This window comes from Pristis pectinata, chromosome 8 (genome assembly GCF_009764475.1).
Source record: "Pristis pectinata isolate sPriPec2 chromosome 8, sPriPec2.1.pri, whole genome shotgun sequence".
NCBI classification, from domain to species: domain Eukaryota; kingdom Metazoa; phylum Chordata; class Chondrichthyes; order Rhinopristiformes; family Pristidae; genus Pristis; species Pristis pectinata.
The window spans coordinates 63,053,039-63,072,766 of record NC_067412.1 but is presented as its reverse complement, the minus strand read 5'-3'; the positions used below and the strand labels follow the sequence as shown (position 1 = coordinate 63,072,766).

Genomic DNA, 19,728 nt, shown 5'->3' with positions numbered 1-19,728 from the left:
CATGATAGGATCCTTGTGGTCTGTGATCAATGGAATTAGGGACACGTGCTTCTGGATATTTAGGCACATTATTGAATGTGTTCCATTTTGTTAGTTTCCTTGCTCATTGAACCACAAAAAAGAGTACAAGTTTTGACAAAGACTTGTATGTCATCTAGTCAAAAAATCTGAAGCAGCAGAATAGATCATTGCTGGTACAGTTGTCGGTGGGGAAGAATCTTGTACTGTCAGAAGCGTGATTAGCTAATGAATATTGCATTGTGCCTAATTTTTATTCATTAATAGGGAATTGGCCAATAGTGATGTCTTTGATAGATATATTCGGCAGTGTAGGTGCAAATGAGGAAAATTAACCTCATTCTTTTTTCATCTGGGAAGGTGGCCATTTAACACATTGATGCTGCGCTAATTTTTAGAGGAATTGTGTCAATCCTATTGCCCCCTTATTTCAATGCAACCTACTCTCTCTTAATCAACTCCACCCTGATTGTCCTCTCACCCACCTAGGGTGAATTTACAAAAGCCAATTAACCTACCAACCATTATGTTTTTGGGATGTGGAAGGAAACCTGAGCACCTGTGAAGGAAACCATCACATGGAGAACCTGTAAACCCTACACACATAACACTGGAGGTCAGAAATTGAATCTGGGTCACTGGAGCGGTGCAGCAGCATTGCCTGCAGGGTCACCTAAAATGGGAACATTGGCCACTAAATAATCACCTATGAAATAAATTAAAACACGTACAACTCATCCCTTGATCCCACTGGGTAAATATACCACCCAGTAAGGGTCCTGGTTTGTTACTAGATCATAGCAAGAGCACATTCAATAGGACGGGGGGGAAATTTTTGTGTCTTATTAGTGACTCTGTGACTTCAGCAGTCACTGATTACACACAGATCTCAGGAGAGGAATAAATCGGATGTGGGTGCAAGAATCCTTTCTGTGTTTAGGTACAGTGAAAAACTTGTCTTGCATACCTTTCATACAGACCAATTCATTACACAGTGCATTGAGCTAGTACAAGATAAATGGCAGTGAAGTGGACTTCTACACTCAATAGGAGAAAGATGTCCATATTCTCAAAATACCAAAATTCTCATGATGCTGAAATCTGAAAGGGTGACTTCCACACACCTCTATTTGTAGGAAAGTTCCTTTGTATCAGATAATTGTAAAAACTGTTTATAGTTTTATAATTGTATCCTTGTCCAATCAAGTAACAAATGCAAGAATAAATTATTAAAATATTCATGAAGTTTTCCAGAATGATAGTAAATGAATGATAGTAGAATGAATGAACAGACGTGAGGGGTACGTTTTTTACCGAGAGAGTGGTGGATGCCTGGAATGCGTTGCCTGATAGGGTGGTGGAGGCAAATTCATTGGGGGCTTTTAAGAGGCGCTTGGATGGGCAAATGAATGAGAGGAAAATAACGGGATATGGGCATTCTGTAGGTAGGAGGGATTAGCTATGTCAGCACAACATTGTGGGCCGAAGGGCCTGTTCTGTACTGTACTGTTCTATGTTGACACACTGCCCAGGATGAGTTTTTAGGAATAGAGGTCTGACATTTATTTGAGTTGTATTTTAGGTCATCCCTATGAGGCCTGTCCTTTTTGTCAGAGCTTAGTCACAAATTTAATAGTTATTTTCCATATTTATAGAATTGTTAGGATTTGTTAAAATTATGATTAAATATTGTCGTTTTTGTATCATACCATTTTTAGGATACATAACTGCTAATGTTCAGCTGCTGATGTTTTAAATAATTTTGATCTGTGCCTGTTTGCTGTCTCATTTAGATAGATGAAAAATTGATGGAAATAGGCAGTATATTTGAATTGATGGCAATCAAAAAACTGCAAATATTGCAAATCGGAAATAAAAAGAGAAAATGCTGGAAAGACTCAGCAGGTCCGGCAGCGTTTGTGGAAAGAGTGGATGATTCAGGTCAAAGACTCTTCGCAGAATGTTTGAAATGAGAACTTAAATTTGAAGAAATGTCCATTTTATATCTGAATAAATTTGACTTCTTTGGAGAAGCAGAAGCCAATTCTGTAGGTGAGAAAAATCTAGTTTTATTTGTATATTCAAATTATCAGTGGAGAACCATATAGATTCAATTTTCACCAAAGCATAAAGAGGACATAATGCCAGGTGATCCCATGTGGGAGATTAAGAGATTTAAGTGAGTCAATGATTTAGCAGTGGTTGGGATTGATGCCTTTGTTGACCGGGTTGAGACTGATTGATTCAACCTGGTTGAGGGATTTTAACTCACAAACTTAATTCTCCTTTTGGAATTCAGAGTGCTACTTGAACCTGCAATTAATCACTTGCAGACATCAATGAGATTTAAGCTTTAGGATACTGTTGCTGGGGATTTAGAAGCAATGGTCTTTGGCATTGCGGAAAAAGTTTGGGAGAAAGGTATGTGGTCTGGGGAGGTGAACAAAAAGCTTGTGCAGAGAAGGTTCAAGATTTCCTTGTAGGCTGTATAGGAGCACTCTCTCCCCCCAGCTTACTTAGCCTGGTATAGAAGGCTTCCGCACAGGCTTGGGGTCAGGATGGGAGTCAGCCCCATGTCATAATTAAAGCCAGTTGCATCAATCAACAAAACAAAAGAGCTGGTCATTAACTTCAGGAAAGGGGCCGGTGTACATGTACCTGTCTACGTCAATGGTCCTGAGGTCGAGAGGGTTGAGAGCTTCAAGTTCCTGGGAGTGAACATCACCAACAGCCTGTCCTGGTCAAATCACGTAGATGCCATGGCCAAGAAAGCTCACCAGTGCCTCTACTTCCTCAGGAGGCTAAAGAAATTTGGTTTGTCCCCTTTGACTCTCACCAACTTTTATCGATGCACCTGAGAAAGCATCCTATCTGGGTGTATCACGGCTTGGTACGGCAACTGCTCTGCCCAGGACCGCAGGAAACTGTAGAGAGTTGTGGACACAACTCAGCACATCATGGACACCAGCCTCCCCTCCTTGGACTCTGTCTTTACCTCTCACTGTCTTGGCGAAGCAGCCAGCATAATCAAAGACCCCACCCACCCAGAACATCCTCTCTTCTCTCCTCTTCCATCGGGTAGAAGATACAGGAGCCTGAGGGCACGTACCACCAGACTTAAGGACAGCTTCTACCCCACTGTGATAAGACTATTGAACGGTTCCCTTATACAGTGAGATGGACTATGACTTCACGATCTACCTTGATGTGACCTTGCTCCTTATTGCACTGCACTTTCTCTGTAGCTGTGACACTTTAATCTGTACTGTTATTGTTTTTACCTGTACTACATCAATGCACTCGGTACTAACTCAATGTAACTGCACTGTGTCATGAATTGACCTGTACGATCGGTATGCAAGACAAGTTTTTCACTGTACCTTGGTGCAAGTGACAATAATAAACCAATACCAATACCAATTAACAATTGTTAATTGAGATTGACAATTTGAGATTGCAGTCTGCAGGAATCAGAACACCACAAGAAAATCAACTGGGGTTTGAATATGAGTAACTTTTAGGTGTGGTTATGTATGGATTCAGTTTTATGAGCAGTTGTTAGTATAGACTTGCATATTCAGTTTACTATTTCCATTACCATTGGAGACAAGAAATTAATTAATTAGATTGCTTGCACATCACAATAATTATTTCAAATAAAATAGGTCTCCTGATTCTCTTTAAACTGAACTGAAAGTTTGAGGTAGTTTACAAATCTTTTGTTTCCTTTGTTTTATCTGAGTAGCAATATGAACATCATAGCATCCCTTTATGTATTTTGGTTGATTATTTTGATGATTATTTGTAATTATTGGGTGAATATTGGCATTTGGGTTCATATCTGGTCCAGTTTGATGAGATTTCTTTCACCTTATGAGAGATGCATGAAATCTCGTCCCATGTGGCAGGATGTCCCTGAGATTTTCATGAAAGAAAAATGGAAGAAAACAAGAATTCATGAGCAATAATGTCAAACTTCAGTTGCATATGTCTGGGGATTCTCAGAGAAAACAGGGGTGAGAGAAGTCGTGAATTTAGAGCTTTTTGGTTTTGTGGGTAAATGAATTTGAATTGGGGATGGATGGTGTATGGTTTTGTCAATAACAGGTGCGATAGGGAGTAAGAGTAAACTGGAACCCAAACTCTCTTCACTGTTGCCTGCACTGCTGTTAGCTCTGAATTACATACTTCTGTTGATTTGACCAATGGTCTGTTCTGAACTTGAATCCAAATTTTTCTGTTAGAATATCATATTGTATGTGTTTATTCTCACTGATATGGGGGGGATATACTGTACCTGCATTAATAATGAACAAATAATTACATTTATGTATAAGAGTCAAACTAAAGCAGTAATTTTTGCTGGCGCTTAAAGTAAGTCATAGTATGAAATAAACATTACCTGTTTATACCATTGACCTACACTTTAAGAAAGAGAAAGTAATGTAAGTTTACCTTTGTTTGTGAAACAACATAATATTTCTGCAATTGCTTTGCAATTACTGAACCTGGTAAATCACTCTCCTTATATGTTGCACTTCCAACAGCCGTAGATGTAGTATTATTTAACCATTTCCAAATCCTTTGATTTAAGTTCTTTTATAAAATGACACATAGGAAATATGATCTTTTTTGTTCCTGCTTGATCTGTAATTTGAAATGGCAAAGACTTGACTTAAAGCATGGCTATCCCTCGTTTCATATCACATGCTATGATCCTTTTAGTACTCAATACTTGACAGTAATAGAGATGGACCATTTTTTTTATTTATGTGTGTGAATAATAACAAAAGTAATACAAGGCAATAAAAATTGCTGTGATGCACTTACTCGTGTTAAGATTTGGCTGGAACTCTCAAAGTTGGTGGCTCTTTCAAGCCAGTTCACTACTGCCATTTCTCAGCAAGTGTTATCATAAATCAAGCCTTTAAAACATTTGGACCATGGAGTGACAGAATAAGAATCTGCAGCCATGCTTCCCAATGTGATGAAACCTTGACTATGTCAGATCTGTTTCCTCCTTTCTCAAGTCATTTCAGACACATCCTATACATTTGTCAGTCCATTCAACTCTCAGCATCAAAGTATGAAGAATGGGAAGCTACCATTCGAAATATTACCACATATTTTTCTTTAATTCATAGATGAGTTGTTTGCATTTCATTAGCAAAGCCCATCTCTAAGTTCCCTAAATGAGCTAATTGTTACCCACCTTCTTGAACCACAGTGGTTCCTGCAGTGAATTGTAAATACTTCAGTAGTGCTGCAGTACATTTTGTAGATGATATATCCTGGAGTGTGTTTTTCTGTAATTGTTGGTATTTTACTGTACTGGGAGAAAGTGGTTTATGTTCATAATTATTAACATAATAGCACATTTGCTGAAATTGAATAAAGCAAAATACTTTTTGATTACTGAAGTGACATGATAGAATAATAGGGGGGATAACATCAGTTTTGGGAATCTAGTAGATGATGTCATCAGGAAAAGCCAGAATTACTTTGTACACGAAAAACCATGTTTGACAAATGCAGTTGAATTTTTCGAGAGGTGATTAATTATGTGATTATGAGAGGCACTGCAGCACATCCAGAAAGTATTCCCTGAAGTCTCATGGAACAGATTGTCAGTGAAAGAGAAAACATGAATCTAGGGCAGCCTTTTGACTTAGATTGGAAATTTGTTGCGATTGGGAATAAAGGGTGTGTACTCCGATTGGTGTAGGGTAACAAGTGGTGTTTCCAAAGGGTCTGTGCAGGTGCCTCAACTGTTTACTGTGGTTATTGGTAACATAGTAGTGGGAATAAACTGTTATGTGTCCAAGTTTGACATAGGCATTAAGTTGCTACAGTCAGTGGTAAATGGAAATGATGAAAGGAAGTTCCAATGAGAAGCTAGGGATTATAGAGGCCAAAGAGATTTGGGAATCCAAGTGTGCAAATCATGAAAAGCTAGCTCACAGATGCAAAGGCCAAACAAAAAAAGTGATGCAACACAGGCCATTATCTCAAGGTGATGAACTATAAAAGGGAAGAAGTTATGCTTTACTTTTACAAGAGCACTGCTCACACATCATCCAAAAGAAAACATTCCGTTTTTGGGAATTGCACCTCAGGAAGGATGCATTCACCTGGGAGCACATCAGTGCAGATATACCAAAATTATGCAAGGGCCTAAACTAAATTCCAAGAGTTAAATTATGAGGCATGATGATGTAGACATGGATATGCTTTGTAGAGCACAGAAGATTGCTCAAGATGTGCAAATACCAATGAAGGGTTGAAAGGTTGGGTAAAAAGGAAATGGGCTGGGCAGTTTTCAGCTTCATGGAACTGAGACTTGCAGTGCAAGGCCCAGAGCCAAAACAATCATTGGCTTATCACTACAATGCCAGTCGAGCACACCCTTTTGGATACAGTAGCAGATCTAGGCTCCAGATAGCCATTGTAGGTGAACCAAAAATATAGCCCTAAAACTTCAGCAAAGCAATTCAGGAATGAGATCAGGAGGCAATCAGGTAGCAGAAATCTTGAATATTCTGTCTTCATAGGTTCTGGAAGCTGTGATGATTGGAGTATTCAAAAGTAGGATTGATACATTTAGGTTAAATTATCAAGGAATATGGAGCCAGGTCAGGAGAATAGTGTTAAGGTGCAGAACAGCCATGACTTAATTGAAGGTGGATCACACTCATGGAACAATGACCTACTTCTATTCCCCTATTCCCAAGTAAGCTCTGTGTGCATAATTCACATTTACTATGAAAGCAATAATGACGTTCTGAGAAGGGGCACTGTTAGAGCCAAGTAGCTATTCAAATTGGAATCATTATCCATTTTACCTTACAGATCTGCCTGTATATTCCTTGAAAGAATGATGAAAGTGGTGCACAAGAATACAAATTTCTGCAATGTACTTATTCTCATTAAAAGGCCATTTAGTGATCAGCAAGGAATTTGAAAGCACCAAATATATCAGAAAGTAGGCTAATGATGTCAGGAACATAAGCCCTGAAACTCTGTTTATCTCAATCTAATCCTGTAACCATGGCAGAGCAGGACTTCAGGAAGCTAGCAAATAGTACTTGCACCCATGTCTAAATTCCTCATTTCTGGAGTATTTCAATAAATTGAGCAGACACCTCTGCCTTTAAGGTTCATTTGGAAGATTCATTTGATAGAATTTATGAAACAGATGTGGAGATATGCCACAGTGTTATAGACCCTACTCCAAATTGTTGTGGGTCCATTATTTCCAACTTCAGATGTTAGTTCACTTCATTAAGACAAAACAGAACCCATTACAATTTTAGGATATCCCTAAGCATTTTATAATAAATAACAACTTGCTGAAATGTAGCCAGTATTGTACTATAGGAAACATAGATACCAGTTTTCATGCAGCAAGCTCCCACAAGTAGCAATGAGATTGTGACCAGATCATGTTTTAATGATGCCAATTGAAGATAAATATTGGCCAAGACATCAGTGAAATCTCATCACTTCTTCCTGAAAGTAGGCCAAGAAGGCTTTTCTATCATCTTGAGAGGAAGAGCAGATGGGATCTCAATTTAAATTGTCATCTGTAAGGCTGTACCCCATTGATGTGGGAGTCTCTCACTGGATCGTTAGCCTGGACTTTGTGCACAACTGTCTAGGGAGGGATTTGTGCCTTAAGTGGGCTTTGAACCACGACCCTTTCCCTCAGAGAAGTGAACATTACCACCTGAGTCAAAGGAGAAATTATTATGTGGATCAAAAGGAACAACATTTGTAAATTTGATGGGATTGCCAGTTGATGATCTGTAATACGATCTCACCACTCTTGTCTGACACATGACAACAGGAGAGAAGCAGAAATATTGAAAACAGTAAATGGGCAAAGAACCCTGAGCCAAATTCCACCCATGCACCTCAAATACTACAAGATTTTACAGTGAAATTCTTGATGGCCATGTTATCTTCATGGTTATGCATGCTATGAGTGTGATTCTCCTGAGAGCTCAGTCTGTGTAGAGAAGAAAGGCCAGAATCATTATGGGAAAGGGAATAAAATAATGTTGCACAGGCTTGTAGGAACTGTAGAAGAGCAGAAATGTTGGAACATTAAAATTTCAGTGAACTTTGTTTTTGTTCATTCTTCAACACAATGACCATGTGATGTCTGTCCTAATTTCCAACTGACACAGTTAGCGGTTTGATGAACAGAGAAAGGAATACTTTTCAGAAACAAGCTGTCCCTGTAATGACTGCATGCGACTTTGATTAACTTGTTATCTTCCTTATGGGGTCTGGTGATAATAAGTGTACAAATTAACAAACAAACTTTGCGTTTGCATGGAGCCAGATATGTATTGCAAAAAGCTTGAATTTTAGTGGAGGATTACAAAAATGTTTAACTGGGAGAAAACAATTATCTGGCAGGTTAACTTTCTGCCCAGCAGGTAGAGTTATGAGCCATTCCAATTGGGTCTCATGTTGTTGGTCCACAATCTGGCCATTGATGTAGGAGGCATCTGCAGACCAGAAGTTCACAGGGAATTCTGGTCACACGGCAGCTTCCAGCTGAGTGGCAGGGTGTGATTTTTGCCAAAATCCTGTAGTACGAATGGATAGGTTAACAAGGTGTACTGTGCAGAAAGGATTCCAACTTTCCTTGCAAAGACTGCAGGAGCAATTCTGTTCATCTTGGCTCCATGAAATCTTTTCAACTCCTTGTAGGGCCCCTGTTGACATATTTTCATCTGGAGGGAAAGTTTCCCTGTTCAGGACAGGTTTAAAGAGTGACCAGATGCCCTGCTTAGCTTCTCCCTGTGTTAAGGTGGGCAACTCATCTGCTGGGGGGCCCTGCAATTGAATGTCAGGGATGGTGGGAACAGCCAGTGATGACTGAATGAATCTCAGCTGTTCCTGCCATCCAACTTCCAGTAGGCAAGATTAGCTCCACTGTTTATATGTCAGAGAACATTAGGTGAAGAAGCTGGTGATTATCAATGCAGTTTTTCCTGCTTTCTATTGCTTGTGGCAAGAAAAACAGAAGCAAGTTACTGAGAGAAGCCACTGCTCAAGGGATCATCCAATTACTGAATCCCCCACCATAGAAAGAGGTCATTTGGTCCATTGTGCCCATGCCAGCTCTTTGAAAAGTCCCTCTTATTAGTCCTATTCCTGCTCTTTTGCCATATCCTTGCAAAAGTGGCTTGGATGTGGGAAATGAAGAATGTCACTAATTTGCCACTTTTTCTGACAGATGCTTCTGTCTAAAGCAGCTCAATGATACTGGCAAATATAAAGAAAACAAGTTCAATGTTCAAAGGGTTTGCATTTTATGCCCATCTGTGTCTATATATGCAGATATAAAGTGTTAATTTGAATATTCCTTCCAGCTTTTCTTTTACCACTAAAGTTTTCAAGCATCGAACAAGTTAGTTTTGAGAGGTGTATTCCTCCGTCCAATTCAGCCTGAAGTAGCATACTTTAGTTTTAAAATGTCAGAATAGAAGATTAAAGGTACCTATTGTCATTGGTAAGGGTCCACGTATAGCTCAGCAAATCAGACCCATGATTCTTTCTTCACCAAGTTGAATTCCTGGCTTGTGCTAAGCAATTGATCACAGTGTGTAGCAGAATAAGGGAGGAAAGATGCTCATCGGTGTCTTCTTTCTGATTACTGCTTGGCAGTTCCTGTTGGGAAGGACGCAGTGAGGGCAGGACTGGGCTCAAATCTAACACTCTTCCTACCCAATAGTTGATTAACATTGATCATCCAAGCATGTATTGGAAGAGTGGTCGCTGGGTTAAGTGACCTATGCTGGAAGCCTAATCCATCAATGATTAATGTCTTCAATAACATAATAAAGGAAAGTTAGGGTTAGAAAATAAATAGTTGACAAGCTTTAAAAAGAAAGGTACTGTACCTGTCTGGTATTAGATATAAAATAACAGATATCTTTTTTTTCTTCTTAGTCACAACGAAGGGTCACATTCCACCTCCCTGATGGCTCTCAGGAAAGCTGCAGTGACAGTGGGTTGGGAGACCATGAACCCAACAGCAGTGCCAGCACTTCACACCCTCTGCCTCTCGGCTTCCCGCAGGAAGAGTACTACGAGCAAACATCCCCTAACAGCAGGACTGAAGGTGATGGCAACTCAGACCCCGAGTCCAGTAAGTGATTTCCTGTGTTTGAGACAAATTACTTGAAGCAATTATCAGACCTAAATGAACAGTGATAATAAGCAGCTCTGACCTACATATCTGCTTCAGACATACAGACCTGCTGAGCCATTTGTTAACAGAGCCCACAATAAGACAACTAGAGGAAAGGGTTGGTAATTTGAAATGATTTGTTATGGGAGTATGATAGTTATAGAAATGTTTTAATCAATTAATCATGAATGGTAGTTAGCAAATGTCTCTTGCACTGATGGGTTTGAAAAATATGCAACAGGGGCTGATGACCTATATTTAGATTTGCACTGCTGTTTTAGAGTCGTACATCCCAGGAGGAGGCCAGTCAGTCCACTGCGTCTCCATTGGCTCTCTGAAAGACCTATCCAATTAGTCCCACTTCCTTGCTCTTGCACATAATCCTGGAAATAACTCCATTTCTCTTTTCCATGAATTTTATAAAACTTTTATCTCGCCCTTTTCCAGCCTGTGGATTTCAATCTGCGGTAGGTTTATTAAACCTACCATTTGTATGTACTTGTGCAAAAGGAAACCTAAGGAGCTTATGCGAGAAAAAGGGCTCAAAATCCACTGCCCTCATATCGAAGTCTGGGTACTACAAAGCTTCTATTCCATCACAGTTTCCAGCTTCAGCTTGGCTGGAATCAACAACTATATTTCCTCTCATCCTCCTCTGTTCTTTCTTATTTTTGTCGATAAATATGCTGTTGCTGTATTCCTCCAGTGCTGTGATATTTAAGTGGCAATGCTTTCTCCTGATTACAGACCTGGCACCCACTGCTGATTTTCTATTTCTTCCTGTGTCAATCCTGCTGTGCTGTTGCCAATTTTAATTCAACAGTAGGAGCTTGGACTGAAACTGTGAGGAGGGAATGTAGCTATTTAAGTATCACAACCCTGAAAGACTAATTCTTCTTCTGGATCTTCTAACTTTTGCAAAGTTATTGTGATGAATGGCATTATAGGACGCATATGTGCACCACTCACCTCCCCACTACTTTCACTTCTGAACTGGAAATATACATTTGCATTCAAGCATGCAGCCACTAACATCAACCATATTAAAAGTTGGCTTCCCTTCCCCATCAGCAGAAAGCAAGTTGATTGCAGTTTCAAAATGTTCCTGATATCAAGTCAGTATGAATAACAAATGAATGACTTTAACATCTATAAAATTAAATTAAAAGTAGTTGTGAAATTTGTCAGGTAAATGAGACGAATGTTTAAATGTAACTGATAAAGGGCAACAGGGGACCACCAGGATGTTCTGTTAGAATGGGAGTGAATACACTTTCTCAGAATGACTTGCAAATAATATTGATAGCTCTTTCTATAGCCAATAAAATATATATGTATTGTATGATGTGATACCGAGCCCTATGATGAGAATGATCTCAGACCTGATTTTTGATTAAAGGAGAGTTAATTCTGTTCTACAGTGACAATCTGTAGTACTAGAGGGAATAAGCCAGGTTTCTTGATTCTTTTGAACTCTATCCAAGGGCCTCGTAGTGGAGAGAAAGTTCATAGATGTAAAACAGATTAAATTCTCACCTTCACTATTTTAAAAACAACCTTGGAAAGTCAGGAATTTATGCTCCCAAATGATCTGATGATTTAGATTGTGGTTTTTCTGTCAACATTACATGATGAACAACTTCAGGGGCAAAGTGGTGGTGATCTTTCCAAAGTTGCTAACGCTGTCCGAAGAGGAAAGGGAAGAACATTGAGAGAAAGGATAATAGGTTGTCTATATCTTGCATATAGCAGACAACTGACCTCTCACTCTTCAAATGTGTTATTTTATTTTTAATAGACCAGTTGTTGTGAAACTTACCTCATTCTTATTTTGATATTCAAAGAGTTGATCTCGGAACAGATGAGTTCCAACTCCCAAAAATGGGCACATGCTCTTCCAGTGTCACATCCGTGGCACTTCCTCCCAACTTGCTCATGTTAACTTGCCTACTCTGCATGATTAGACTGCTGCAGTGCCACAATCTGACTACCCCACAAAATGATAGAGTACCATTCCATTACTGTTCACATTCACTGACCCCCATGATAACGCATTCACCAGACCATTGCCAAAAGTAGTCAGTGCTCTTGTAATGTCCAAGAAGAAGAATACAACCAAGTCTTGGGCTGCCGTGTTCTTAGTGGCTTGGGCTTCCAATGAAGGCAGATGTTGTGAAGCGGTATGTATTAGTGATTGGGGACAGTATAATTAGAGACAGATCAGCAGCTGCGAGTGTGAGTCCTGAAGGCTCTGTTCTTTGCCTGGTGTACAGCTAAGGATCTCTCTCCAGAGCTGGAGAGGAACTTGGAGTGAGTGTGGAAGCTTCCAGTTGTTAAGATGATGTGGAAACCAATGATACAGATAGCTGGAAGAAGGAAGTACTGCTGAAGGAATATGAGCTTCTCGGGTCCAAACTAAAAAGCAGAGCCACAAGGATAATAACCTGTTTTACTACCTGAGCTACATGCAAATAGGCTTTGGATCAATGAGATCAGAGTGTTAAATGCTCAAAGACTGATGAGAGAGAAATGGGTTTCAATTCATGGGTCACTAGCTCCTGTTTTGAGGAAAGTGGGAGGTATTCTGTGGAAATGGGCTTCACATGAATAGGGTTGGGCCAGTGTCTGAGTGAATAACTAGGACTGTAGATAGTGACTTAAATTAAATAGCAGGGAAGAAAGTTCATGTGAGGGGAAACTTAGAAGGTTAAAGATGAAGGACAAGACAATAGTTTAGAGTAGCAAAAGGAAAATGATAATCTGTCAGGAAGGGACTGATCATAGAAACACATAAATGCACCCTTTGATTAGAATTGGAGCAGACAAAAGTGGTAAAAAAATAAAACAACGGCTTTCTACTTGAACACATGCAGCATTTATAAAAAGGCGAATGAATTAGTGCCACAGATGGAAATATATGGGTACAATCTATTAGCCATTATGAATACATGGTTAATTAACCAACATTGACAAAAACATGTTCCAGGACACTTACATTTTAAAAGTGATAGACAAATGGAAAGGGAGAAGATAACACAGCATGGCATGAAGACAATGGAAAGGAAAAATTTTAACTTGAAAAATCAGAATAGAATCAATTTGGGTGGAGTTAAGAAATAGCAAGGAGCTGTCCATGGGCCTCCAGATAACATGGCAATGTTGTGTACAACATAACTCAAGACATTGAAAGCAAAAATAACAAGGTTAATACAATAATCAAGGGGACTTTAATCTATGCATAGACTGGCAAAAACAAATTAGAAGGTCTTTTAGGAAGAGTGACCATAATGTGATGGAATTTTATGTCAAGATTGAAAATGATTTCATTCAATCTGAAATAGAGCAATTATAAAGATGCACATTGGTTTTGATAGTTCAGGAAACTACATTAAAAGCTATGACAGCAAACCAGCAATTGGTAATATTTAATGAATTAATACATATTTTGCAACAAAATATGTTTCTTGGGGGAATAAACACAGAAAGAAAACTCATCCAGTTGTGACTAACGATGGAAGTTAAATAATATTGCATTATAGGGAAAGTATTATAATGTTGCCAAAAGGAGCAGTAAACCCTAGGATTAGGAAAATATCAGACTTCAGCAAAGGAGCACCAAGAAACTGATAAGGAAAATGAAAGTAGAATATAAATGTAATCGCAAAGAAAAAAACAGGCTGTGAAAACTTCTGTAAATATGTAAAAAAGGAAAATGTTATCCAAAATTATAGACTAAGACAAGAGAAATTATATTGGTGAGTAAAGAATAACAAGGAAATAAAACTAATATTCTGTGTCTATCTTCACAGAAGACGATACAGAGAGCCTCCCAGAAATAGTGGAAAATGACAGGGCTGGCATGAAAGAAAAAAAAATTAGCATTGTTTTTGAAGAAATTATTGGTTCTGAAAGCCAATAAATCCCTTGCGTTTGATGACAATATATCATAATGTTTTGAAAGATGTGGCTGTAGGGATGGTGGATGCATTGTTTTTCATCTTCTAAACTTCCATTGATTCTCAAATGGTTCCCACAGAAAGGAAGGTCACAAATGCAACTCCACTATTTAAGCAAGGCAGGAAAGAGAAAAGGAGGAACAATAGACCATTAGCTTGGCATCAGTAGTAAGTAAAATGTTAGAATCTTTTATTAAGTAAATGATAACAAGGCACTTTGAAAATATTAATAGGATTTGGTGAGGTCAGCACTGAGTTATGAAAGGGAAATCATGTTTAAGCAGAATAGATGAGGAGAACCAGTGGGAGTGGTTCATTTGAACTTTCAGAAGGCCTGTGTCAGAGGTTATTCCACAAAATTAGGGAATGTGGGTGATATGTACAGAAAACAGGGTGTACACCTAAATGAGCCATTTTCAGAGGAGTGACTACTGGGGTGCTACATTGATTGGTTCAGGGTCCCAAGTTGATTAGAATCTTTATCAGTGATTTGGATGAGGGAAGATGTGCAATATATCCAGGTTTGCTGATGACACAAAGCTGTATGGCAGTGTGAATTGTAAGGAGTATGTAGAGAGTCTTCAGTAGAATATTGACAGGCTAAGAGCAATCATGAGAACACATTAGATGGAATACTATGTAGGAAAATCTGAGATGAACCACTGTAGTAGAATAAATAGAATGATAAGTGATTGATAGGTGTTGGTCTTCTAAGATACTTGGCAGTCCTTGGACATGAACACGTTAACTTATTTGTATTATAAACAATCGGGAAGGCAAATGATACATTGGCCTTTATTGCAAGAGGAATTAAATATAATAATAGAGACATCTTAAGTGCAACTGTGTGGGGCCCAGTGAGACTGTATCTGGAATATTGTGTACAGGTTTAATCTCTTTACCAAAGGACGGAAATAATTGAGATAGAGAAAATATAGGTTTAATAGATTGATTCCTGGGATGGTGGAATGGGGAGTTTCTCCTATGAGGAGAGATCAAGCGGACTTGGCTTAGATCTCAGGAGAATGAAAGGTGATCTCATTGAAATACGCAAAAAATCACTCCAAGACATGGCTGGATAGAACTGATGTTTACCTGGTTGGGGTGTCTAGAAAAAAAAGAGGTCATGGGCTCAAAATATGGGGTTACCATTCATCTGTGAGATGAGAAGAAATTTCTTCTCCCAAAAGATTCCAAATCTTTGAAATTCTTTATCCAAGAGGGCTGTGGAGGCTCTATTGTTGAGTATATTCAACACAGTGAGCAATAGGTTTTTGAACCATAAGAGAATTGAGGAATATGGGTTAGTGCAGGAAAGTGGTACTGAGAATAAGATCAGCCAAAGTCTTATTGAATAACAGAGCAGACACAAAGGGCTGAATGACCTTCTCCTGCTTTTGTCCCTATGTTAGTGAAATCCTGATGAAAAGGACGGTGCTTACTGTGGAGATAAGACTCATTTTAATCTACTTGTACATTTTACCTTAGTGAATGGCCCATATTATTCCATGTGACTAACAGGACATTTTTAACAATGGTTAATAGAGAGATGGTTTAAATTAATATTAATTATGAATGTTTTGCCAGAATTCCAATAGCAATATTTTTGGTTACATTTTATAGAACCTCTAGTATATTAAGTGTACTCTGAAACATTTTCACATCTACCTACTCAAGGTAACATTAAACCTAACATGAAAAGAACTCAGAAGTTAAATCAGGTAATGCAGTGACTATTTGATTGTGACATAAATTGCAAATACACAGAGCTATCAGCACAGAGGGAGGGTATGTATCTTATCTCATCTAGGTTGAGTCTTTACTGGAATCCCCAATTATTTCTCCTTCCTGGTTTGGACCCAATAGCTCTCGAGGGGCTGAATGGCCTACTACTGTTCCCTTCTCCTTCTGATCTTCTGTTTAGTGATAGGCTCCATCTCTCTGGCCCACTGCTGGAGAGTCTGCAGCATTAATCTTCCTTAAAGTAGGTTCTTTTTTCACCATTTAATCCACAGTGAACAACTCTGCATCTTTCTTTGCTTCAAGCATTTATTTACCAGAACAATCAGTATCTCTTCTAAATACCCACAGATACAGCATATCTCAAACCACATAAGTTTGTAATTAATTTTGGTTCCTCTGTCTAAAAGCAAACAATGAGTTGCACTTCAAGTAACTTACTTTTGCTAAACTGTGGAACATAAGTAACAGGTTGTGGTTTATTTACCAACATGCAATTCTGAAGGGTGATTTGTATATCAGAGATGTTCTGCAACTATGAGAGACAATGGCAAACTTGTTTAGAGTGAGCAGTCTAGTTTGGTTGAAATCACTGAAGTGAATTTCTTATGAACTTTTATAGAGTAAGTCATTTAGAAAGTTATTTTTCATCATGTCAATGACGATCTCACAACATCCCTTACCCCTACCTCCAGTGTTTCAGAGCCAATTAACCAGGTTTTTTTTGTAAGTGTTGGCACTATTGTGAGACAAAGAAGTGAGACGAGCTAATTTGCACATAGCAGGGATCCAAGGAAATCTGTTTTTTATAATAATGTTGGTCAATGGAGAAATATTGGTTGAAACACCAATCAAATTCTACTGAATAGTGACAGGAGTTCTGTTACCTTCATCTCATTGAGTTGTTGGGACCAAGATTAATGACACACCTGCAACTCAGCAGCTCTGTCAGTGCAGTTTTCCCTCCCTACTCTATTGGACTGTCAGCCGAGTACTTGAAATGAAGTTTTAACCCCAGGCCCTTCTGATTTAGAGATAAATTTAGAGATAAGGGTGCTGCCGCTGAGCTAAAACAGAGATCCATTTGTTTCACAATCTCTGTGTTTTAATTTACGACCTTTGTTTTATTTTCACTTATAGTGGAGCCAATTTTAAATATGTTGCAATAAACTTTGCTTTGCATGCATTTCTTACCAGTATCACAATTTTGTTTACACATTCATGGAGGTGCAGAAGTTATTTCAAATATTTGGATAAGTAGCAATAACGTGACAAAAGAGCCTTTAAACAATGTCCCACATTTTCCCTATTTTAACTCCTTGGTTTCCTTACTTTTTAATACTGTAACTTTAGTCAGAAAACCTTTAAGTGTCTTACTCCATTGCTTTGCTAGTGATACATCATGTTTTACATTTTGTGCCTGTATAGGGGGGGATCATTTTTATGTGCAAAGCAAGTGAATTTTATCTAAAACGATCAATTATATTTTGTGCCTGTACCAGACTCCCTGAAATTAGATCTGAACCTTTGTATGTATTGTACATATATGCACTGAGCCCACTGGAAATGTATAGAATTGATATCCCTTGCCTACTTATAAGGCTGAAGAACAGCATGGTTCTTGATCATGGGAAGATGTCTTACCTGAAGGATTCAGGCCTGCTCCAGTGTGATCCCATTGAATGGAAGAGCAGCCTCAAGCCCTTTCCTCGTGTTTCCTTTGACATCTCCCTGTCCACGCAGCCTCAACATATTTAACTGATCTTTTATCCTACCCACTTACCTTCTCCCCTTCATTGCCCTTAAATTTCTCCTGATCCCTCTCCAATTTCACACATTCTTTGATAACCTTCCTTTTCTCCCTCCTTGATCTCCCCGTCAGCATCCATGATATTACCAATATTCCTGCCAATCTCACCTCTCCACCTCTCTGATCTTCCTCCCTGATTTGCTTCCACACCATCCTGATCTACCCACCAGACTCGCGTTCCCCTCACACTGCCACCATCCCCCCACACATCTTCTTCCACCCCACATGATCTTTTCCCCTCAAAACATCTTATCACCCCTGCACTATGCGCCCGAGCACTGTCCATGATTTCTACTCCACAGTGGTGCTAGAGGGTGGAGGAAAGACATTTTTTGTGAATTTGCATTTGATATTCATTGGGACCTCATTCGTGGACGAAAATCATAATCTCTGAACCTCAAACCAACGTCCCCAGTGATCTTTCAAGTTCAATGCACTAAACAATTTCTAACATAGCTATGCATTTTTGCTATCTCCTCCATTAATGTCTCCCACTGCTCTAACACTGATTTCCTTTCAGGTGCCTGTTTCACATCGACTTCAGAAAATTAGGAGGTCTTACTCATGATTTAAGTTTATCATCTTTCATGACTGTGATAAATATAACTAAATTGTGATCTCTACCACCAAAGTGCTCTTCCTTCTCTCTTAAACCTACCTGTTTTTATTGGGATCACTGTGCACTGAATGTAAAAAATATATTCTTGAAATTATTTTAAACATTTTGCATCCTTTACATCTTTTGCACTATTTCTGCCACAAATAATGTCAATGTAGTTGATGAACTTTACTAGTGTTGCCCTGTAGTTTTAGTTCTCAGAATCAGTTACACATATCGTAAACTTTCAGCAGTGCAAATAGACCATTTTGTTTCTCAGTTCAATCAGGTCTTTGTTTCTTCTGCTTCCAAACTCTCATATTCCTTGCCTTTCATTCCTCTGATAAGTTAGTAAAATCTTGTCCAACATCACTAGCAAACCCATGATGATATTGCAGGAGGCCCTGAGGAACTGAATAATGTGAATAATGCAGCTCTAATAAATTAACCATGCTGGTCATACATCCGTTGCTGATTCTATTTAACCTGTGGAAGCACCTTACAACATTTGGCATGTACTGCAAGTACGTTCATTTCTTCTGTATGAGCAGATTTCAGTCTTTTGAAAAGGTCAGTAGTATGGTCTTAGGAAATATAGGCTTGTTATCTTGATGTCTATATTGAGATAAAATATTGCAAACTGTTCCAAAGGCAGTAATTCACGAGTATCCAATGAGAATAATTCCAATAAAGTGAAGCTTAAATGGATGTCTGAAAGACAGATCATGCCTTACAAATTTAAAGAAAGTCTATGAAGATATGATGATAGTAATGAGATTACTACAACATACTTCAGCTTCACAATGATGCCCACATAAAAGCTAAAGCTAAAATTAAAACTCATGGGATCAGGGAGGAAGCTGTAAATCGGATAATGAATTATCCAGATATTAAAAAATGGAATGTAGTCATTAATATGAATAGTTCTAATTTGTTATCTATGACCAGTAGTATCCCTCCATAGTCATTTCTGGAATCATAAACTTATTGGCAACCTCACAAAGATGTTGTTTTCAAAATACCCAGTATTATAAATTACATCAGCTGTGCAGGAAGAACTTACAAGTAGAGGAGATCCACATAGTATAACTATATATGAATATTTGACTACTGAAAATTGCTTTCTTTAATTCCAAAGAATTAATATAACACATAAAGATGCTAAACCTAATATTCTGGTGAAGAAGGGAAAAAATGTTTGTGTGTAATCATAAAACAATATTTGGAAAAACAATCTAATTGCTTTCAATTTTATTCATCATTGTGGTACATTTTAAATTTAAAGTACTTACCTCGTCAGTTTGGTTCCTACAGATTCTAATTCAGAAAAAGAACTCCCCCACATGTGTATTAAAAATTCGAAGAAGGGACTATTAATAGGTTGGTGTCCTTTAAGCAC

The 19,728-nt window shown here is 38.5% G+C and overlaps 1 protein-coding gene across 4 annotated transcripts in view; it reads left to right on the top strand.

Moving 5' to 3' along the window:
• Positions 1-19,728, top strand: part of pcdh11 (protocadherin 11) — a 569,766-nt gene that overhangs the window by 345,114 nt on the left and 204,924 nt on the right. For 3 of the 4 annotated variants that reach the window (XM_052021488.1, XM_052021487.1, XM_052021486.1), the window contains exon 3: positions 9,985-10,183. In XM_052021488.1, the coding sequence (XP_051877448.1) occupies positions 9,985-10,183 (199 nt within the window). The remainder of the gene's footprint in view (positions 1-9,984; positions 10,184-19,728) is intronic. The other variant, XM_052021489.1, reaches the window with a different exon arrangement.